Source organism: Thunnus maccoyii, chromosome 14, assembly GCF_910596095.1.
Source record: "Thunnus maccoyii chromosome 14, fThuMac1.1, whole genome shotgun sequence".
In the NCBI taxonomy this organism is placed as follows: domain Eukaryota; kingdom Metazoa; phylum Chordata; class Actinopteri; order Scombriformes; family Scombridae; genus Thunnus; species Thunnus maccoyii.
This window is the reverse complement of record NC_056546.1, coordinates 745,274-768,365: the sequence shown is the minus strand read 5'-3', so window position 1 is coordinate 768,365 and position 23,092 is coordinate 745,274. Positions and strand designations below refer to the sequence as shown.

Below are 23,092 nucleotides of genomic sequence, written 5' to 3'. Positions count from 1 at the left end.
TTTAAAATAAAATGATATTTAATATTGTTTTAATTTATGGTTTATTTTATATTTTACAGATATTCACTCAATATGTTTCTGTAATCAGCATCATTTGTTGTTTTTAATGGATGAATAAACAGATCAAATCAGATCTCATTTGTTCACAGAAATGTAAACAAACCGGATTAGATTTTTTAATATCAGATCTGGTCCACCTGCATACGTGGTCCTGGATTTGATTTCGGAGCGACGGGGTCAATGAAGAGATGATGAAGTTCCACATTTGTTGGATATTTATGTCGAAGCTTCTGAACTTATTGTAACCAGATGCTTGAACACACACGTCATCCATGTTTATGATCTGATGTTATTGTTGTTATTTTTGTGAACTTTGAGACTCAAACTTCAGTAAAATCTGTGCGGCTGTTTAGTAACTCCAGGTGTTCAAACCGGAGCCGGATACACAAATAACACAAAAGCATCAGATCGAACTAAAAATAATCTGATTTAAGCATTAAGGCCTGTAATGTGAACGCAGCCTTAGACTGGTTTCAGACTGGTACCTGGGTGGAGTGCTGCAGGATGGCCAGCAGGCGTTCCTGGATACGTCGGATCAGTTCCAGTCCGGTGTTAAGGTGTTCAGGTTTGAGCAGCCGGACACATGAAGCCAGATCAGTGCACTGCAGCAGAGTCTCCTCTGAGAACACAGAGAGCACCAGTCAACAGTCAGACCAGTTCAGACTGCAGAAACAGTTTGTAATCAGACAACAGAGAGAGAGGTGAAGAGTCTCACCCAGCAGGATCTGCAGAGCGTTGGTGTGCAGGTCCAGAGCCTCCGTCTGCTGCTCCATCACGTCCATCTTCTCCGTCTCCTGGTTGTAGTAACTGTAGACGCAGGAGTAGGCCAGCACCTGCAGACGGCAGAGCAGGGAGCAGTTAACACATTATCCCCTCCCAACAGAAGCACCACAGGCTCTGAGGATGAGGATGATGATGATGAAGATGAAGTTACCTTACGAGCCTGAGCGAGCACCTTACAGGCGTCGATGACGAAGGTCAGAGACTTCATCTGGAGAGCTTCATTAATGGACGACACTTTGTTCTCCAAGTTGATGGCAAAGTCCTGCAACACAAACCAGACTCGTGAGACTCATTACGATTTGTGGAGACTCACTAAGATTTACTGAGACACACCGAGATTTACTGAGACTCAGAGATTTACTGAGACCTGTTAAGATTTACTGAGACTCACTAAGATTTACTGAGACTCACCGAGATTTACTGAGACTCACAGAGATTTACTGAGACCTGTTAAGATTTACTGAGACTCACTGAGATTTACTGAGACCTGTTAAGATTTACTGAGACTCACTGAGATTTACTGAGACTCACCAAGATTTACTGAGACTCACTGAGATTTACTGAGACTCACCGAGATTTACTGAGACCTGTTAAGATTTACTGAGACTCACTGAGATTTACTGAAACTCACAGAGATTTACTGAGACTCACAGAGATTTACTGAGACTCACAGAGATTTACTGAGACTCACAGAGATTTACTGAGACTCACAGATTTATTGAGACTCACTAAGATTTACTGAGATTTACTGAGACACGCTGAGATTTACTGAGACTCACTAAGATTTACTGAGAGTTACTGAGACTCGCTGAGACTTACTGAGACTCGCTAAGATTTACTGAGACTCGCCGAGATTTACTGAGACTCACTAAGATTTACTGAGACTCGCTGAGATTTACTGAGACTCACCAAGATTTACTGAGACTCGCTGAGACTCGCTGAGACTCACATCAGAACAGTAATAAACAGCTGGACTGGTGTCGTACCTTGGCCTGGTGGTGGAAGGTGCATCTCTCATTATAATCCTGGAACTTCTTCTCTTGACGCGCCGCTTTACTCACCTGCAGGAGAAACCAGACACACTTATACTGGATCAGAGATTAGATTAAACCCAGTTTAAAAGTTCAAAAATACTGGGATTACGTCTGAGCTCCAGTCTGGAACGAAGTCTCAGAGAAGACAAATCAGTCACAGCTTTAAAAACCTGTTCACTTGAACTTCTGTTTGTTTTATAGATTGTTTCTCCTCTGTTCTTCTTCCTGAAAACCACTTTTTAATTGTTCCAAAAAATTACAACAGAAGTTAAGTTTACTTGCTGTCTTACTACAAACGGAGTGACTCATTTAATCCAAATTAAACAAACGACCTTAAAAGTGTTTAGAAAGTTTTATCCCATTAAACAAAAAGTTAAGATTGATTTCCTTTCTTCAAATATTTAACAGCTTCCAGATACCTGAAGCTGAAGAGAAACATGTTTAAGAAATGACCAAACACACACACACACACACACACACACACACACACACACACACACACACACACACACACACACACACACACACACACTCTCTGACTGGATGTGATCATGTGACCGTGTGTGAACCAACCATGGCGGAGCAGTTGTAGTAATCTTTGTGAGTTGGTTTCCAGGGTTTCAGACACCGCCAGCAGAAACCGTGGTTACACTTGGCACAGGTCATACTGAGGACAGACCGATAAACACATCATCATCACCATCATCACCATCATCACCATCATCATCACCATCATCACCATCATCATCTCCTGTGTGAGTGTACGTACTGCAGGCAGCCTTCGTTCTTCTCGATCTGAGCCTGGCAGCTCGGGCAGCGTTTGGAGATCAGCTTGGCGAGGTGTTTGCTCTGAGCCTCCATACTCATCCCTTCATAATAACCTCCGTCATCCATCCACTGAGACATGTGGCTGCAGCTGGCCGGGTAGTGCGCCTGGAGGGGGGGGGGGGGGGGGGGGGGGGGGGGTGGAAATGACGGTTTAATGGTTTGAGTAACTTGTTTCATGCTTGGGATGAGATCTGTGTTGTTATAATGGAATCATTTGGTTTCTAATAACGATGTAAAAGTGTCTCGTTAAAACAAGAAACTGAGCAAACATGATACGTTAACGTAACGTTCTGCTGTAACGTCCAGTGAACTTTTCTCTTCAGAACTTCTGCTGCCTCGAATCTCACGTCAATGTTACTTTTAGTTATTGTGATTATTTTTATTGTCTTTTTGTTTCCATCTCAACAGTTTTGTTTTTGGTTTATTTTGTTGACTTTTTAAAAAAAGACTGAAGCAGCGACACTGAAAGCAAAGTGAGAATATTCTGATCAGACGTTTCACTCTTCAGTAATTGTGTGTGTGTGTGTGTGTGTGGTGACCTCTGACCTCGGGGAAGTTGCAGCTGAAGCAGGAGGACCAGCAGCACTTGGAGCAGGTTCCCATGCTCCCCATGTTCTCCTTACAGAGGATCTGATCGCAGCCCTGAGGGTTGGTGCACCACGTCAGGTTGGAGCAGCACTCCACGTAACCTCGGAGCAAAGCGTTCTCATACTGAGGAGGAGGAGGAGGAGGAAGAGGAAGAGGATAATAATACAAATAACATCATCAATAACAACCGTAACAGCAATATATTGTTGTCTGGAATATAGGTGAAACTTTTCTGGAGGGGGGTGGGGGGGGTGTTCGGGTGTTACCTTGGCGATAGTGTCCTTGTCGGTGAGGATGTTGAGGAAGAACTGTGAGGTGGGCTGAGCCTGGCAGTCTGTGATTGGACAGTTACAGTTCATCACCAGGTTCTGCTCGATCCTGGCCGTCAGGTACTCCTGCCAGCACGACTGCAGCACAAACACAAACAGTCAGTTACCGTGGTGACGCTGCAGCTGTCTCCCCCTCACGTAGTATTGCACTTTTTAAAGGTTTTAAGGGAAAAGACATCACTCTGTACTGTTAGACGCAAGTGAAACAACTTGACAGAATCTGTCAACTTTCAACTAGACGTCATAACTTCTCTCTGATTGATCATATTGGTCCATATTTGTTGGAGATATCTGTTGGGAAAGAGTTTGGCTAAAAGTCAAAGAGATCTTTTAAAATGCTTCACAGGTTTTATCAAACTAATCGTTATTCACAGAAGCTAGAGACGAGACTCAGAGAAACGCTGGAACATTTATTTTAAATCTTGCTGAGTGTGGAGGAAATGATCCTGTTTTATTGTTTGGATTCACTGGATATGACGGGAATCTCTCTGCTCGCAGATCTCTTTAATTCATTTGCTCACTAGTTCAACCAAATTTTATATTCACAGAATTAAATTCTCCACGTCAAACATTTCTTCTATATCTGAACGTTCAAACAGAAACGCTGTAAACTTCACTAGATATTCATTTAACTGTAAACGTGTTCCGATCTAGAATAAAGACGGACCCTGCAGCAGTAGTGCATGCAGCTCAGCGAGGGGACCGGCTCCGTGCTGGTGGTGCGGGGGCCCAGGCACACGGGGCAGGTGGACGTGGGGCTCGGCGGCGGCTGAGGGTTTCGGCACTTGAGCCCGGCGGCCATGATGAGGGTGTCGGGGTCGTCGGTGTATCGCTGCACCAGCAGGTCCACGTTCCACTTACAGTGAACCAACAGGTGCTCAGCCCGGTCCAGGTCCAGACTCAGAGTCCCCGACACCTGAGGGGACAGAGAGGGACACGTTCACATGTCTGACACACCTGAGAGGACACGTCTACCTGTCTTACACACCTGAGAGGACACGTCTACCTGTCTTACACACCTGAGAGGACACGTCTACCTGTCTTACACACCTGAGAGGACACGTCTACCTGTCTGACACACCTGAGAGGACACGTCTACCTGTCTTACATACCTGAGAGGACACGTGTACCTGTCTGACACACCTGAGAGGACACGTGTACCTGTCTTACACACCTGAGAGGACACGTGTACCTGTCTGACACACCTGAGAGGACACGTGTACCTGTCTTACACACCTGAGAGGACACGTGTACCTGTCTTACACACCTGAGAGGACACGTCTACCTGTCTGACACACCTGAGAGGACACGTCTACCTGTCTTACACACCTGAGAGGACAGGTGTACCTGTCTTACACACCTGAGAGGACACGTCTACCTGTCTTACACACCTGAGAGGACACGTGTACCTGTCTGACACACCTGAGAGGACACGTCTACCTGTCTGACACGCCTGAGAGGACACGTCTACCTGTCTGACACACCTGAGAGGACACGTCTACCTGTCTTACACACCTGAGAGGACACGTCTACCTGTCTTACACACCTGAGAGGACAAGTGTACCTGTCTGACACACCTGAGAGGACACGTGTACCTGTCTTACACACCTGAGAGGACGCGTCTACCTGTCTTACACACCTGAGAGGACACGTGTACCTGTCTTACATACCTGAGAGGACACGTGTACCTGTCTGACACACCTGAGAGGACACGTCTACCTGTCTTACATACCTGAGAGGACACGTGTACCTGTCTTACATACCTGAGAGGACACGTGTACCTGTCTTACATACCTGAGAGGACACGTGTACCTGTCTGACACACCTGAGAGGACACGTCTACCTGTCTTACACACCTGAGAGGACACGTCTACCTGTCTTACACACCTGAGAGGACAAGTGTACCTGTCTGACACACCTGAGAGGACACGTGTACCTGTCTTACACACCTGAGAGGACGCGTCTACCTGTCTTACACACCTGAGAGGACACGTGTACCTGTCTTACATACCTGAGAGGACACGTGTACCTGTCTGACACACCTGAGAGGACACGTCTACCTGTCTTACATACCTGAGAGGACACGTGTACCTGTCTTACATACCTGAGAGGACACGTGTACCTGTCTTACATACCTGAGAGGACACGTCTACCTGTCTGACACCAAAAAAATTCAAACAAACTTTATTGACAGAACAGTTTGACCTGCTGGACGGTCCTCTGCATCAGCTGACGAACTTCCTCCTGCGTCATCGTCCGGCCCATCGAGAACAGAACCGCGTCCAGAACGCCATCCTCGAACCGCCGCGGCGCCGGCACCAGACTGCAACACACACACACACACACACACACACACACACACACACACACACACACACACACAGAAAACACACAGATGAGACACGTTTTCAACTTTTAGTTTCAAATTTCAAGTTTTTTTAAACCTCTGGACTCACATGAATCTTTTTATAAAAAGGTTTTTATTAAATATTTATGTTCAACATGTCAATGCTGAATTATTTTGTTAAAATTCATCAACTTGTTTACATTATTTTCTATTTTTACTTTCAAACTGTTTTGCTTTTATCATTAAAATGTTATTTAAATATTTACTTAACTGTAACCTATTTTGATAATTACCAACAGGTACATTAGTCAACATCACATATAAATGTCATTATTATTATTATTATTATTATTATTATTATATTTCTGTTTATCTGTCAGGAAACGTGTAAACTAACATGACAGAACAAACATCAGCTCAGTTGGATCAATGTTAAAGTGTTTTAAATGTTAAAGCTTTGATGCTTTTTTAAGTCTGGAAGATAAATAATAATATTCAATTAATCTGAATATTTATCAGTAAAAAACAAAGCAACAGGCAGAGGTCAAAGTTCAAATCTCTTTTATTTTCTTTATGTGGAAAATTTAACATTTGTATATTTATGTGTTTTAGTGGAATCACAGGACGTCGCTGCTGTCTGATTCGATTCAATAAACTCTTCTTGCTCTTGTTTTTATTGGGAGCTGAGAGATGAGCAGCAGCTACAGAGGTCAAAGGTCAAAGGTCAAACAAACGAAAAACAAAGTCTGTTTTTATCAGAAGCCAAACTTTTCATGTTTTTTTTGTAACATCATCCATGAGTTCAGAACAGTTTCCCAGATATTATTACTGTTATTGGTAAATAGAGACAGCGTTTAATTAATTCACTTCCAGATAATTAATAATTAATTCCAACGACTTCAGAATGTAAACTTTGAGTCTTTGAGTCAGAACACCAGCAGGTCAGCTCAACATACAAAAACAGGAACTTTGTCTTCAGGTGAGCAAAGATTTTCAACATATATGAAGAATAAAGTTTCCAATGATAACGACTCATAGATGAATATTTACACAGGTTTAAATTGAGAGTTCCTGTTGTCCGTATAACCGGCACCAAATTACAGATTTCTTTTCAGGAAATGATTCAAAATGATATTTTTAAAAGTCTTTGCTTAAACTGTTTAATCACAAAAACATGAAGATGAGTGAAGGTTGGCTGTGAAAATCTGAAATCTGGTTTCAAACGTAAAGCAAACGCTTTATCCTACAGGTCCCTTCATTTTATACTCATTTAATGGATTAATTGGCAACGTGCAGATATGTAACTGTTTATTTTTAGGATGTTTTACAGAGAAAATGAAGAAAATTTGATACAAATTATAAAGAAAACTGAAAAAAAAGGTGTTTTCAGTTTGTCAAAAAACATTATTACAACATTTATTCTATTAAATGACATCAAACTTACACAGCAGCTACTTTTCAGAAATGATTGAAGAAACCAATAAGCTAATTTATCGTTATTAATTTATCATTTGATGCTCAAACTAAACACTGAAAACTGTTTTCAGTCACTTAAAGAATCGCTGAGTTTTTACCAACTTAACACCTTTTTCTGTTTTTTCTTATAATTTGTAGCAAACTGCATCATCGTCTCTGTAAAACCTCGTTAAACACCTGCAAATTAGTATAAAATCATAACCTGACAGATGGTTGGTTACACAGAACCGTCTGTCAATCACCAGTTCACCTCGCTGGGCAGCTGGACTGATGACATCACATGAGAATCCTCGTAACCGACGGCGACGGTTCAGATACGAGCTCATATTTTAATCTATCTCATGAATCCAGCTGCGTCGCGAGGTGAACGCGGCGAAGGGACCTGCAAGATGAAGCGTTACCAAGGAAACGGTGGTGCGGTCCTTTAAGAAGCAGCAGGATTGGACGTGAGGATGAGGATAGTGATGATGATGATGATGATGAATGGATGACAGACAAACCTGCTGTTAGTAGGAAACGAGTGATGAAGATAAACAAAGAGCTTCTTCTTCTTGTGAACTAAAACAGACAGACAGATTTAACGCCTCCAGGTCAGAGGTCACACCTGATGTCGGCCTGGCTGTCGGCGGCGTCCTTCCTGATCTCGGTCCGGCTGAAGGAGAACTGGGCCTGGCCTTTCTGCGGCGTCGACGGGTCCTCGGGCAGGAACTCCACGATGTGCGGGTTGTCCTCGTTGCGGCGGACGCAGCCTTTGCTGATGACGTGCATGATGCAGGACAGCACGTCGCTGGTGCTGCAGCTGAAACGACCCGCGCCCGGCGAGCGCGACGCTTCCTGTTTCTGACATGAGTCCAGGACCTGGAGGGAACCGGCAAGAACAGAGAGAGAGGTCAGACCACAACACATGAACCCATTAGAACCAGACCGCAGCCTTGGTGGCGCCGCCTACAGGCCGCAGAGTCCGTTAACGTCCTGATGGTTTCGATGTTTTAGAGTCGTAAGTACAAATACTGAAGTACTTTCTTTAAGTATTTCCATCGATGCTAAACTTTAACATGAAATAAGACGAACCGGCGCTTCTTCACTTCTCTAAACTTCACTTTGTGGTGTATTTTCATTAAAAGTCATTGGTGTGCTTAAAGACAATATTAAGCTATGCAGATTGATTTTATAAGTTTATAAGCAATAAGGGCTAGTGTGATACAATTTGTATTGGTGTAGTTATAATCTCATGAACCATATTTAATCACACTGTACGTATAGAGGCACGGTAGAAGATTCATAATCATACACTGGAGAAATTTGAGTGTGTTTGTATTACATGTCACTTTGCTTGGGTCTGCATTAAAGTCTTCACCTTTTAAAAAAATACTCTCTGGAGGAGATCAAGAAATAAGGGTGTAAAATGACTAGAATAACTTATAAAAAATAAGAGGCCAGAAGACAACTTGGCAATAATGGTGTAAAATGATTCTCAATACTTATATAAAAATTGGATATAATCAGGTAGAATTGAATATGCCAGTACATATCCTCAAACACCTCAAAACCTGTTTTGAAGAGTTTTGACCAACAACGAGTGACGGAGATAAAAGATACATAATAATTGGTCAAAAATTAGGGAGGGTGGATGATAAGGTGTGACCTAAGCCGACCCAAGGACATAAAAACAATGAACCCCAAAGAAAAAACCTTTGGAGCGATTTGGTTCTTTGTAAAAGTGCTGATTGCTCCCCTTTTTTTGCCGGCAATAAAGAACCTCTGACTCCCTTTTTATTTACAAGAGAGAGTTTTTTTGCTCTGGTATCCATTTTTCTGCAACTATTTGATACAACAACTTCAAATACATAAAACCCAAAGAGCAAAAAACTCCAATATTCACTAAAACACAAACATGAGAGAAAAGTTCTGGAAAATGAATTAAATTCATGTTTCTGACATTAATTATCATTTTTATCTGCTGACTCTTAAAGATCAAACGTTAATAAAACGCTGCTCGTCTGCTGATTCATCAGAATTATTAAAGTACTTCACAGTATCTGCAAATCAAATACTTTTAATGCTTTTAGTAAATTTACCTGATAAAACTTCAGTATTTGAAATGCAGCAGTTTTACTAGTAATGAAGTATTTTTATATTGTGGTATTTCTACTTTTACTTCAGTAAAAGGATCTGAATGTTTCTTCCACTGAGACTCATTAAATGATTCATCCTGTGTGTATGGAAGTCCAGGAATGCCAAAAAAAAAAAAAAAAAAAAAAAAAAAAAAAGTACATTTTAAAATCCAATTTTCATATTCATGTTTCAAAATATTAAATTAATTTCCAAATAAAAAATTAAAATGACGGTAAAAATAGTTTTCAGTTAATTTTCAAACTGGACGACGTTATGAAACCTAAACCTGAAACAACAAACCAGAGTTTAAATGAGTTTTTGTTATAATGTTCATCTTTACATTTTCAAACCTGCAAACTGGATTTTAAGAATCTAATATCACATGTATACATAATTACATTTAAGTACATTAAATCATGCAAACACACATCGATGGCCGAAGCACAAAACCTCCTGTCTGCAGTTTGGATGATGAGAACAAGGCTGCTCAGATAATCCCGCCCCCTTCCATGAGACACAAAAGTCTCACAAGAATTTAATTTTAATTTAATTTTAATTATTAACTTAATTTAGAGCATCGTTTTGTAGAAACTCGCTCCTCTCTGCACTTTGCGAGGCATTAATATCTATAACACATAATATAATAATAGAGTCCAAAAACAGTGTTTTATGTGTCGGGTGTCCTTAACAAACAGCATCCTGCAAGAAAACAAGTTTTTCAGATCGGAGGTTTTGCTCTTCGTTAAAAATGTAATTTAATTTGATTAATAACTTCAGTTTATATCAGACTTCCATATCTGAAGAGTCTCAAGAGGTTGAATCTCAAAAACATTATTTTAAAATTGTGTGCGAACAATTTAAATTTTGTAGGTTATATAATCTTTAAAAAAAAAAAAAAATGAAATTCAATCAGTTCAAAACAAACTCTGAAAACAAATTTCATTCTGGATTTATGAGGATGTGGTCTGCTGTCACTCTGATAGTAACTGTCTGACAGCACAAAGACATTTTAGGCTATATTTTTTATTTCATTTAGCATTTTTGTGACGTTTTTCTGTCTTGTACTCTGACTGTTGCAGCTCTGTGACCTCTGACCTTGAAGACGAGGTTGTCGATGTGCATCTCCTTCTCCTGCTTCATGATGTGGACGATCAGGCAGTAGATGTAGTTCCTCTTCCTCTCCAGCGTGCCGGCCGCGTCCTCGTCCACGTTCAGGTACGTCTGTCTGGGCAGCAGCTGGACGGACGCCGGGACGCCCTCCAAGCTGCGAGACGCCACCTGCTGGTTCAACCGCAGCACACCTGACAGCAGACAGGAGGTTCAGTCACAGAGGAAGAGGAGGAGGAGGAAGGACAGCTGTGAGAGAGAGAGAGAGAGAAAGCGTGTCTGACCTTGGCTGGGTTCCTCCGGCTGGCTGCAGATCAGCGGTCCTCCCTCACTGATGAGCGGCAGCAGAGCGTGTAGCAGCACGGCAGCAGACAAGCCGCTCGCCTGCAGCAGAGCTTCCACTCGAACTTCCTGCAGAGAGAAAAGCAGGTCGACGCGAAGCATTAATGCTTAGTGAAGTCCTGGTTTAAAGGACCAGTTCAGTGTTCCCAGTTAAACCAGCAGTCAGGTGTCTGTGATCATTCCATCCTTCAGATGTGCTTTCAATGGAAGTGATGGAGGATAAAACCCACAGTGTGTCCACACAGTCATTTAAAAGTCTGTGTGAAGCTTCTATTCAGCTTCAGCAGTCTGAGTTAGTCATCCTGGACTCCACCCTCTCCTTCCAGTCACATACCAATCCGTCACCAAATCCGCCTTTTTCCACCTCAAGAACATCTCCCGACTCCGGTCGTCACTCTCAAACACCGTTGCCGAGACCTTGATCCATGCCTTCATCTCAAATCTTCTGGACTACTGCAATGGAGTCCTGTTTGGGATACCCAATAAAACCCTGGACAGGCTCCAATATGTCCAGAACTCAGCTGCCAGAGTTCTCACCCACACCAAACCCAGTACATCACCCCCACTCTCATTCACCTACACTGGCTCCCTATGAAATACTGCATCTCCTACAAACTCCTCCTCCTCACCTACAAATCCCTCCACTCCCTGCCCCCCCAGTACCTTTCAGACCTCCTCCACTAACACACCTTTTTTTGTAAAGCGTCCTTGGGTGTTTTGAAAGGCGCTATACAGATCCAATTTATTATTATTATTATTATCAAGTGGATATCTGCCACATTTAGTCTTTTTAGCATCAAATTCCCTCTTTGTGTTTCCTGACTGTTGTTTTAAGACACACTTGAAAAATTGTGGACTTGTCCTTTAAGGTTAAGGTTAAACATGTACTGGTGAAGGTTATGATTAGTCTCCAGGGACTGACTGTAAGTCAGTGTAATGTCCCTGCAAGCGTGTGTGTGTGTGTGTGTGTGTGTGTGTGTGTGTGTGTTACCTCCTGACTGTTGAACTGCAGCAGGATGAACATCTGCAGCGTGGAGACGTGCAGCGTCCAGAAGCCGAACTGTAGCTCAGCGTGACCGAGCCACGTCCACTGCAGCCGCCGAGGCTTCGAGTGACTCAAACCGTACATGGACTGACCTATCACACACACACACGCACGCGCACGCACACCACACACACACACACGCACACATACACACAGAGACACACACACACATGCACGCACGCACGCACGCACACGCACACACAGAGACACACACACACATGCACGCACGCACACACACAGAGACACACACACACATGCACGCACGCACACGCACACACAGAGACACACACACACATGCACGCACGCACACACACAGAGACACACACACACATGCACGCACGCACGCACGCACGCAGGCACGCACGCACGCACACGCACACACACACACACACACACAAGAAAAGTGAGTCCTGTCAGCTCATATGTCTGAATCTGAAGCTGAATTTGCATTTAATCACATTCAATCACACATCAAAATGTCTAAAATTCACTTCTGATATTAGCTAAATGCTGCTCTGGATTCTTTTATCTTAACTTAATTTCAGAAGATTATGTGAACTAGTTACTGACAGTGCAAACCCGACTTAAGTCTGGCTTAAACCAGAAATAAGCCTAGTTTACAGCAGAAATAAGCCTGGTTTATAGCAGAAATAAGCCTGGTTTATAGCAGAAATAAGCCTGGTTTACAGCAGAAATAAGCCTGGTTTATAGCAGAAATAAGCCTGGTTTATAACAGAAATAAACCTGGTTTACAGCAGAAATAAGCCTGGTTTACAGCAGAAATAAGCCTGGTTTATAGCAGAAATAAGCCTGGTTTATAACAGAAATAAGCCTGGTTTATAGCAGAAATAAGCCTGGTTTATAGCAGAAATAAGCCTGGTTTATAGCAGAAATAAGCCTGGTTTATAACAGAAATAAGCCTGGTTTATAGCAGAAATAAGCCTGGTTTATAGCAGAAATAAGCCTGGTTTATAGCAGAAATAAGCCTGGTTTACAGCAGAAATAAGCCTGGTTTACAGCAGAAATAAGCCTGGTTAACAGCAGAAAGAAGCCTGGCTTTCAGCAGAAATAAGCCTGGTTTAAAGCAGAAATAAGCCTGGTTTATAGCAGAAATAAGCCTGGCTTTCAGCAGAAATAAGCCTGGTTTATAGCAGAAATAAGCCTGGTTTACAGCAGAAATAAGCCTGGTTTACAGCAGAAATAAGCCTGGTTTACAGCAGAAATAAGCCTGGTTTATAGCAGAAATAAGCCTGGTTTACAGCAGAAATAAGCCTGGTTTACAGCAGAAATAAGCCTGGTTTACAGCAGAAATAAGCCTGGTTTACAGCAGAAATAAGCCTGGTTAACAGCAGAAAGAAGCCTGGCTTTCAGCAGAAATAAGCCTGGTTTATAACAGAAATAACCTGGTTTATAACAGAAATAAGCCTGGTTTATAACAGAAATAAGCCTGGTTTACAGCAGAAATAAGCCTGGTTTATAACAGAAATAAGCCTGGTTTATAACAGAAATAAGCCTGGTTTATAACAGAAATAAGCCTGGTTTATAACAGAAATAAGCCTGGTTTACAGCAGAAATAAGCCTGGTTTACAGCAGAAATAAGCCTGGTTTATAACAGAAATAAGCCTGGTTTATAACAGAAATAAGCCTGGTTTATAGCAGAAATAAGCCTGGTTTATAACAGAAATAAGCCTGGTTTATAACAGAAATAAGCCTGGTTTATAACAGAAATAAGCCTGGTTTACAGCAGAAATAAGCCTGGTTTACAGCAGAAATAAGCCTGGTTTACAGCAGAAATAAGCCTGGTTTATAACAGAAATAAGCCTGGTTTATAACAGAAATAAGCCTGGTTTACAGCAGAAATAAGCCTGGTTTATAACAGAAATAAGCCTGGTTTATAGCAGAAATAAGCCTAGTTTATAACAGAAATAAGCCTGGTTTATAGCAGAAATAAGCCTGGTTTATAACAGAAATAAGCCTGGTTTATAAGAGAGTTAAACTAGGTTTTACTGGGTGAACTGGTACTGACTGTGGGTGTAGAACTGGGTGAACTGGTTCAGGTAGGAGCAGAGTTCGGCTGGAAAATGTGTTGTGGGTTCGTCAAGGAAGCAGAGCGAGGAGACGGTCCAGCAGCGTGGAGACAGAACCAGAACCTGGACCTCTGCTTCCTCATCTGACTCCACCCACTCCTCCTCCATCATCTACAGCAACAAGGAAGGGACAAACAGCATCAAAATGTATGTGGTTAAGCAAAGTCTTCTCATATTTAGACAGTTTGAAATAACCGTGAGAAGGTTCTGTGTGTGTTTGTTGACCTGGTCTTGCTCCTGCAGGCTGCGGTCCAGCTGCTGCAGGCGGTACAGGTGAAACTCCTGCTGTAACTCGGCCGACTCGCTCAAGTTCTTCAACATCTGCTGAGGGAAGCGACTCGGGAAGCAGCTGCCGATCTGATCGATCACAGCGCTCTCCAACCAGACGTTACCCTGAGCCAGCAGCCGGTCGCCCAGGTAGTATCTAGAGAGAGAGGGAGACAGCATCGGAGTTTACAGTCGTTTCCTTCGGCGTGTTCAGACTGTCTGTTGTAAGTCTGGTTTTGTTCTGACTGCAGCTGTGTCGTTCTCAGGCATTCTGACCTGTAGAAATGTTCGAAGGTGTTGGCGAGCTCCAGGCCGGACAGGAAGAGCATCGGCTCCAGAAACTGCTGCAGCCTCTCCAGAGTCTCCACACTGCCGGACACGGCGCCGCTGGCCTGGATCATCTGGTCGATATACTGAGCGAAACGCTCGCTCACCTGCACACAGCCAACGCATCAACATCATCATCATCATCATCACACTGTACAGATCAACGTGGATTATACCAGATCAAAGCCTGGATTATGCCTACTTTATAACAGAGTTAAGATTGGAAGCACACTGGTATTAAGCAGGACTTGGGTTTAGCCTTGATTAAGTCTAGTTTAAACCAGAGTTAACCTTTGTAGCCCCCTTTGGTGTCTATGCCTGAGTTAAGCCTGATGGGTGCATAAATAAAACTACAGTTAAATCTGGTTTATTCCAGATTAAGCCAGGTTTACTAATAGAGATTAACCTGGTTTAAAGTTAACTTAATCATCATGGTGCCACTGGTGTAATGCAGGACTTGTGGGCATGGCTCTGAGGATGGAGGGCTGAGTTAAACCTGAGTTAAGCCTGAGTTAAGCCTGAGTTAAGCCTGAGTTAAGCCTGGTGTCTCTCAGGACTTACATGCATGGCTTTGAAGATGGAGAGCTAAGCTAAACCTGAGTTAAACCTGAGTTAAACCTGAGTTAAACCTGAGTTAAGCCTGAGTTAAGCCTGAGTTAAACCTGAGTTAAACCTGAGTTAAACCTGAGTTAAGCCTGGTGTCTATCAGGACTTACATGCATGGCTCTGAGGGTGGAGGGCTAAGTTAAACCTGAGTTAAACCCGAGTTAAACCCGAGTTAAACCTGCGTTAAGCCCGAGTTAAGCCTGAGTTAAGCCTGAGTTAAACCTGCGTTAAGCCTGAGTTAAGCCTGAGTTAAGCCCGAGTTAAGCCCGAGTTAAACCTGAGTTAAACCTGCGTTAAGCCTGCGTTAAGCCTGAGTTAAACCTGAGTTAAACCTGCGTTAAGCCTGAGTTAAGCCTGAGTTAAGCCTGAGTTAAACCCGAGTTAAGCCTGGTGTCTATCAGGACTTACATGCATGGCTTTGAGGATGGAGAGCTGCAGCAGGGCAGCTGAGAAGCCGTGTCTGAGGGCGAGGACGAAGGCGGTCTGCTGTCCGAACAGCTCCTCCATGGCGTTCTTCAGCCGCAGGTACAGAGTCCGGTAACGCTCCACGAAGTCCGGCAGACTACAGCTCGACTCCAGAAACTTCTTCACCTGCAGGAGGAGGAAGCGTGAATGTCTGTCCAGTGTTTCATAGAAAACCGTCATAGTTGTGAGATTTTTTGGATGAAAGTGTTGGACGAACACCAAATGTTTAGAGCAACTGGGCCAGTGAGATGAAAAATGGAAGAATGACTACAAAAATATTACTAAAAGATTTGATGGTTAAGAAAACTTCAGTGTTTAAGGTGATAGAGTCTCACCTGGCGCTGTACCACCCCCTGCCAACAGAGGGCGATGCCTGCGATGCTGCTGCTGCTCTTCACTTTGGGCTTGGCTGACGAAGACGAGGAGGAAGAAGAGGCCGCGGTGTTGTCTTTGTTTTTGCCCTCTTTACCGTCTAGAAGACAAATATTAAAACGTTGGATTCTTTGAATGGAGATCATCATTGATGAATTTGATGAGAAAAATGAAACTTAATCAGAAATGATAACAGCAGCCAAAAACTAAAAGATAAAGCAGTGCCTCTGTTCTGTCCTTCTTTTCCATCTGAAAAGAGATAACATCAGTCTCATGACTAAAATGGGAACAGGAGGTCAAGGTGTCGAAATGAGAGCAGTCCAAACTGAAAGAAAAGGATGGAGTGTAAACGCGTCCTGATGACTTCAGGTTTGTTTGAAGGAAGCTGAACGTTTCATTCAGAACAGACGAGGAGGAGAAAGTGTCAGCTGACGCCCCCTGCTGGATGCTTTAAGTCATCTTTAATACTGATTATTAATCAGTGGTTCATCTTTGATCTTTAGAATGAGCTTTACCATGTTTCACCTTTTGAACCTGCTCTGCTTTTTCTTCCCACAAACACAAATTGATGCAAATTGACTGTGAGACCATGTCCACACTACGCCGGCTAAATTCATCAACACATCGTCTTTCTGTTTTGTTCCTCCATCCAGACTAAAACCGCGTTTTTCTCCCCTGAAAATGAGCTTTTCCAAAAACGGCCTCCAGAGTGTGTAAATGTGGGAAACGCCGGCTCGGTGTTGTAGTGCGTACGATGCGAGCGTTGTTAAACGTAGCTATCTACCACCTTCCTCTGCTCAAACTGTTGTCAGGAAGGCGTCCAGCAGCACTAGAATGACCCGTTTCATCGTTTTAATGTGGACGGACGTATCTGCAGAAACAAGCTGCAACCGGCTTTCCTTTACTTAACTTTCATTCATAAACATGCAGAGCTCTGTTCTTGAGCTAAATGCTAACATGTTGATGATTAGCAGCTATGACGTTAACCATTTTGACCGTGTTGGTTTAGCAGCTGAGGCTGATGGGAATGTCCTTACTGCTGCAGGTAATAAGGTCATAAACCAAAGTTAAAGTTATTATAATTCATCCTGATCGGAGCATGAATCTGCAAAACTAATCCCACAGTAATCCATCCAATAGTTGAGATGTTTTAATCTGAAAGGAAGTGTGGATAACTCTCTAAACTCATCCTTCAAAGCTCGTGTGTCTGGATGGACGCAGGAAGAGACGCATCTGTTTCCTTGATTAATCCTTTTGTCTACAAAATGTCAGAATATAGTGAAAGAATGTCTGATTAACAGTTCAAAATCCAAAGATAGTCAGTTTACTGTCATGTACGACACAAAAACGCTTCAAAAGTAGACTTAAACAATTATTCGATCATCAAAATGGATGATTAATCTTCTGTCGATCGACTAATCGACTGATCTACTCCCAGAAAAACAAAATCAAATATGTGTTTTGGTGATTTGAGTGAACAGATTTAATATTAAAAACAGTTTCACTGCCACTGCTGTGTTGTGATTGGAGGATCGTGGCGGTTTTATTGGAAACTGATCGTCAAACGTCCTTTAATTGTTTAATCGGACGGTTCTGAGGTCAAACAGCAGGGGGCGACGTGAAGACTTCCTGTCCTCATTTGGACACATGGAAATGTCACAGAAGCGTAAACAAAGAAAATGCAGCAGCGTGACCTCTGACCTCAGCTGTTACTTACTCTTCAGCTCTTTGCTTCGGTTGAGACCTTCTGGAAACAAAATAAACTCTTTAAAACATGGAGGACGACTGGAAACGCTTTCATCAGCACTCATCCTCTACATGCTGTTCAGCTCCTGCTGCAGGTAGCGGTGCACTTTATAGACTATTAATACTAAAAATAAAATATATGTGAGGAAACAAGCTTCACTCTGTTCTTGTTTTTTGGTGCATCAAACCTGATACGTGACCGTGGCGTCCACCGGGTGCAGCTGTGTTGCAGCTGCTGCAGACGATTCGCTGCAGTTCCAGCTGTTGTTTGTAACGTCTGCCAGCTCTGTTTTACACCCGGCATTAACATCCGTCTCCGGTGATCAGATCACTAGCGGACAGCTGTAAATACAGGCGTAAACGCACGTCTCCAGGTGCGTTGAGGACGGATTGAGATCCGATCACTCAGACCACATTCGGAGGTGGTCTGGACCGCATGAGGCCACATTCATTCAGTGATGTAAACGCAATGCATCCTGGGCCACATTGAAGGACGCCTACACACGACCCTCCGTCCAAAGCTGCTCAACTGGTTTGATAACGAGATAAACTAATTATCTTTCCTGTTTTTCTCGTTCCTCTAACCAGTTTCCTTCTTCAAATCAACAGATAGAATAGAAATTAAGCCGTTCATCAGCTGGATAGTTTCCTCTGTCCTGTCAAATTGATAACGACAGTTTTTAGTTTTGCTGCTCGATATGATGAGCTCAGGATTGATCAGGACGCTGCTTTACTCCAAACAGTATGAACCTGGAAGTGTCCCTGTGTAGAAGAACACAGAACATTATTAACATTAGATCCTGACCGATCCTGTCAGTGTGTCAGAGATTGAAATAATCAATGAAGTTATGCTGCTGTATCTTATGCTTAAATACGCACAGCGTCTCTCTCTCTCTCTCATCAAACAAGTTGAACGCAGCTTTGGATGAATAACGAATGAATTTGGTCTTGAAAAGGGAAACGATGTGCGTGTTTATTTGCATGTAGAGCGGGGAAGTGAGATCCGATCAATACCCGGTGTAAACGGGGACTCAAAACGCATTCTTGATTAAACAAACATCGAGTCCTTTGCTGCAGCTGACTGAGAGACGTGTAGACGTGGTCGGACACGTCGTAAGAACCGCTTCTGATCCACCTTAAATCATTTCCTGCAGAAATGGACTGGTAAATGGACTGTACTTGTATAGCGCCTTTCTAGTCTTCCGACCACTCAAAGCGCTTTTTACACTACGAATCACATTCACACACATTCATACGCTGAATGGGTACAGGGGCGACCATGCAAGGTCCCAACCTGCCCATCAGAGAAAGCTAACCATTCACACACATTCATACACTGATGGCACAGCCATCAGGAGCAATTTTGGGGTTAAGTGTCTTGCCCAAGGACACATCGGCATGTGGACTGGAGGAGCCGGGAATCGAACCGCCGATCTTCCGATTAGTGGACGACCCGCTCTACCTCCTGAGCCACAGCCGAACAGTTCTTTTCCTTTTCCACTTTCAGTAACAGTTGTGATCAATCAGCCTTTGTTGGATGTTTAGAGTCACGTACTGAACCAGTTTGTCTCTCTGAACACCATCCTCTAATAGTTATTACAGCTACAGTCACGATTCTTATGTGAACTATATAAAAACGTCTGAGCGCCACACAGCTGGATCCGGTGGACGATAACCACTGAAACATCTGCACACTGCAAAAAAAAAAACGTGTTTAATGTCAGACACCTGTATGTACTGAGACCTTCTGCAGAATGAAAATACATCTCAGTGGTTTAGGGGGTCAGAACAAGACCTTATCAATTCCTTATTAACCTTAATAATTAACAATAAGACCTTATCAATTCCTTATTAAGCTTAATAATTAAGAACAAGACTTTATTCATTCACACCTTTCAGGATTTTAAAGGATAATTCCAGCTGCTCTTTTTTACTTGTGTTTGTAGTTTTGGAAATCTTTCTTATTTATTATAATAATTGTAAAACTTTCAGGATTTTAAAGGATAATTCCAGTTTTTATGTGTAATAATTCTTATACTTGTTGCCATCATTCTTATTGATTATAATAATCATGTTCCCGACCAATCAGACTAAGATTAAGGATGATGTCATTGAACTGTATTATGCTCTGTGTCTCTCTCTAAATAATAATAATAATAATAATAATAATATGATCTGCTCATCAAAGTGCCTCAGAGAAACTGGTAAATCTGAGTATGAGGTTGTGGTTTTGCTGGTGGGTGACCTCGACCTTCATGAGGAGTTTAAAACTCATCGCTGTGTTGAATTAAACTTCAGCTGCTCAGTCAGACTCCAGAGGTCTGATAGATGAAATCCTGACCAACAAAACCACAGAAATACACAGCTGCGTTTGTGTTTAACTGATCGTTGTCCAGGTTTCTGCATTAGAGACTCCAGACATAGAAAGATTCCACCTCATATTATAATAAAGAGAGTTTCTCAGTGATGTCACAAGGTTCTGTGTTACTTCTGAAATGTCAGAGACGTTGAGGTTAAAGGACGCAGCGAGGCCTAAAGCACGAGGCTCAGAGGCTTCTACGGATGCTTTAGTCAGAGAGGCTGAGTCATGTTAGTTGTGCTTCCTCCCTACCGAGCACCTTTCTCTGCATCCTGTCCTTGTCTCTGTGTTTTTATTAGTCAATTTATTTCTTCTGGTCACCTGTTTGAAAATCCAAATCTATCAAATATGTGCAAAGTTGGAGTAATAAAACCAGCGAATTTCTGAATAAATACAGATCAAATTGAGCCCAGAGCACTTTCTATGTATAGAAATGTCAACATCAGCGGCATTAAAGCTATAATATGTAATTATTCTACATTAAATGTCTAAAAACAACTAGACCTGTGTTATATATGTTGTTGATTTGTGTATTTTCAAACTCAGAGAAATCTGTAATTTAATCAAAGTAACGGACCGTTTCATTTGGTCGCCTGTCGATGACGTCATACCTCCTCTACCAAAGAGTAAACACGCACCAGATGCATACGGCGGCGCTGTGTTTGTCCGCTACAATGGCGTCTACCAAAGAGTAACTTACACACATACAAGATAATACATCGGCGTTGTGGTTGTTCCACACAAACTGTTATAAATGGACTTTTATTCAGTTTTAAGACACATTTTCATGATAAATTTAGGTGGTTTTTAACTATATCTTTTAGCCGGAAGAAGGATTTTAGTCATTGGACGTCTGGATCTTAAGTTATCAGAGAAATAAACTGGACAAACGTTAGCAGCAGCTCGGCTAACAGCCCCTCCAGGAAGTCCGCTGGTCACCAAACATCGTCGGAGAAATATTGATTTTTTAGGTGAAACAGCTTTAATTAGTATTTTAACGATTTTAATCTGCGTGTACGTTTGTTCTGGAGAGGAGGAGACCTCTGCGGATAAAAACATCCTGAGTGATGAACACTGGAGTAATCCTATCCCGGAGAAGCTGCTTATTTAACAACAAAGACAACAACTCCCATGATCCCTTGCTGCTTCACACCATCATCACACTCCGTCTCTTGTTATTGTTTTGGTTGAGACGCCTAGCGGCTGAAATTACATTATTTGTATATTCTGGGTCACTGTAGGAGGCGTGTTTATAATATATTTTACTGCTGTCACATGTAGACGTGGGCGGAGTTTGACCTGACGGTTAACTTTTAATGGACACTGAAACTGGAACGATCCTTTAAGCTCAGTCGGTTTGATGTTTCAGGTGTGTGTGTGTGTGTGTGTGTGTGTGTGTGTGTGTGTGTGTTCGGTCTCACTTGATTTGACAGGCGGTTTGAGCTCCTCGCTGTCCGCTCGGCTCGTGTCCACGTGGACCAGCAGGTGAGTGAGGCGTCTCACGCGAGAGTTAAAGATGGCCGCCCGGCTTTTGCAGCGGCGGGCGGACTCGGCGTTGTCCAGGTACTCGCTGAGCAGCCAGGACAGAGGGCTGGACGCTGAGGATTCTGGGTAAACACAGAGAGCATTACAGAGAGGGAATCAGTGTGTGTGTGTGTGTGTGTGTCGGGCACTTAGATTAACACACATCTGAAGGATCTTTTAATATCCAGTATGAACAGGAGGAATGATTACAGACACCTGACTGCTGGTTTAACACACTGGGAACACTGGGAAACTTCAGTCAGGTAAAGGTTAGGGGTGTGTGTGTGTGTGTGTGTGTGTGTGTGTGTGTGTGTGTGTGTGTGTGTGTGTACCTGACAGTGTGATGCTGTGCACGATGGGGGTGATCAGAGCCTCCCAGCAGGTTCGACCCAGAGCTTCAGCCGCCTCGGCGTCCGGCAGGAAACGATCTGCAAACATCTGCTCGTGTCTCAGAGCGCTGTTCAGTCTGCACACACACACACACACACGTACGCACGCACACACACGCACACACGTACGCACACACACGCGCGCACACACACACACACACACACACACACGCGCACACACACACACACACGCACGCACGCACGCACGTACGCGCACACACACACACACACACACACAGACACATACACACACACGTACGCACGCACGCACACACACACATACGTACACACGCACACATGCACGCACACACAGGCACGCACGCACACACACACACACACGCACGCACGCACGCACACACACACATACGTACACACGCACACATGCACGCACACACAGGCACACATGCACGCACACATGCACGCACACACACACGCGCGCGCACACACACACACACACAATTATTATATGCATCTTTATGAAAACAGAAAGTCTCTTCACTGAACAGCTGCAGTAATAAACTGTTTTATTTAGTTTTCTAACAGTTTGCATGTTTGCAGTATTTTCAGTGAGTATTTGTACTTGTTGAAGAGCTGCAGTAACAGCAGTATTAACAGCATGTTTGCAGTATTTTCAGTGAGTATTTGTACTTGTTGAAGACCTGCAGTAACAGCAGTATTAACAGCATGTTTGCAGTATTTTCAGTGAGTATTTGTACTTGTTGAAGAGCTGCAGCAGCTGCGTCTTGTCCTCCATCACCTCCTGACACCAGGTGTGGGCCTTGGTGCTGTAGAACAGGTAGGTCCGACAGCACAGCTGCTCCTTAAACACCGGCCAGAACGTCGGCTTCGGACCCAGAACCTCGAAACCGTGAACTCTCGTGTCGATACCGCCCTGT

General features: G+C 43.1%; 2 protein-coding genes across 4 annotated transcripts in view; both read right to left on the bottom strand.

The window, feature by feature from the left end:
- Nucleotides 1–23,092, bottom strand: part of LOC121911176 — a 374,983-nt gene that overhangs the window by 111,903 nt on the left and 239,988 nt on the right. The window lies entirely within an intron of this gene.
- LOC121911170 (cullin-9) overlaps nucleotides 1–23,092 on the bottom strand; it is a 51,545-nt gene that overhangs the window by 3,229 nt on the left and 25,224 nt on the right. For 2 of the 3 annotated variants that reach the window (XM_042432400.1, XM_042432401.1), the window contains 23 exons: nucleotides 22,913–23,088; nucleotides 22,140–22,273; nucleotides 21,705–21,890; nucleotides 17,896–17,925; nucleotides 16,142–16,278; nucleotides 15,750–15,932; nucleotides 14,685–14,842; nucleotides 14,367–14,565; nucleotides 14,081–14,252; nucleotides 12,001–12,146; nucleotides 10,952–11,078; nucleotides 10,656–10,861; nucleotides 8,050–8,303; nucleotides 5,828–5,945; nucleotides 4,290–4,538; nucleotides 3,560–3,700; nucleotides 3,252–3,416; nucleotides 2,647–2,810; nucleotides 2,451–2,544; nucleotides 1,830–1,904; nucleotides 995–1,105; nucleotides 776–893; nucleotides 546–679 (listed from right to left, as the gene is read on the bottom strand). In XM_042432400.1, the coding sequence (XP_042288334.1) occupies nucleotides 546–679; nucleotides 776–893; nucleotides 995–1,105; nucleotides 1,830–1,904; nucleotides 2,451–2,544; nucleotides 2,647–2,810; nucleotides 3,252–3,416; nucleotides 3,560–3,700; nucleotides 4,290–4,538; nucleotides 5,828–5,945; nucleotides 8,050–8,303; nucleotides 10,656–10,861; nucleotides 10,952–11,078; nucleotides 12,001–12,146; nucleotides 14,081–14,252; nucleotides 14,367–14,565; nucleotides 14,685–14,842; nucleotides 15,750–15,932; nucleotides 16,142–16,278; nucleotides 17,896–17,925; nucleotides 21,705–21,890; nucleotides 22,140–22,273; nucleotides 22,913–23,088 (3,477 nt within the window). The remainder of the gene's footprint in view (nucleotides 1–545; nucleotides 680–775; nucleotides 894–994; nucleotides 1,106–1,829; nucleotides 1,905–2,450; nucleotides 2,545–2,646; nucleotides 2,811–3,251; nucleotides 3,417–3,559; nucleotides 3,701–4,289; nucleotides 4,539–5,827; nucleotides 5,946–8,049; nucleotides 8,304–10,655; nucleotides 10,862–10,951; nucleotides 11,079–12,000; nucleotides 12,147–14,080; nucleotides 14,253–14,366; nucleotides 14,566–14,684; nucleotides 14,843–15,749; nucleotides 15,933–16,141; nucleotides 16,279–17,895; nucleotides 17,926–21,704; nucleotides 21,891–22,139; nucleotides 22,274–22,912; nucleotides 23,089–23,092) is intronic. The other variant, XM_042432403.1, reaches the window with a different exon arrangement.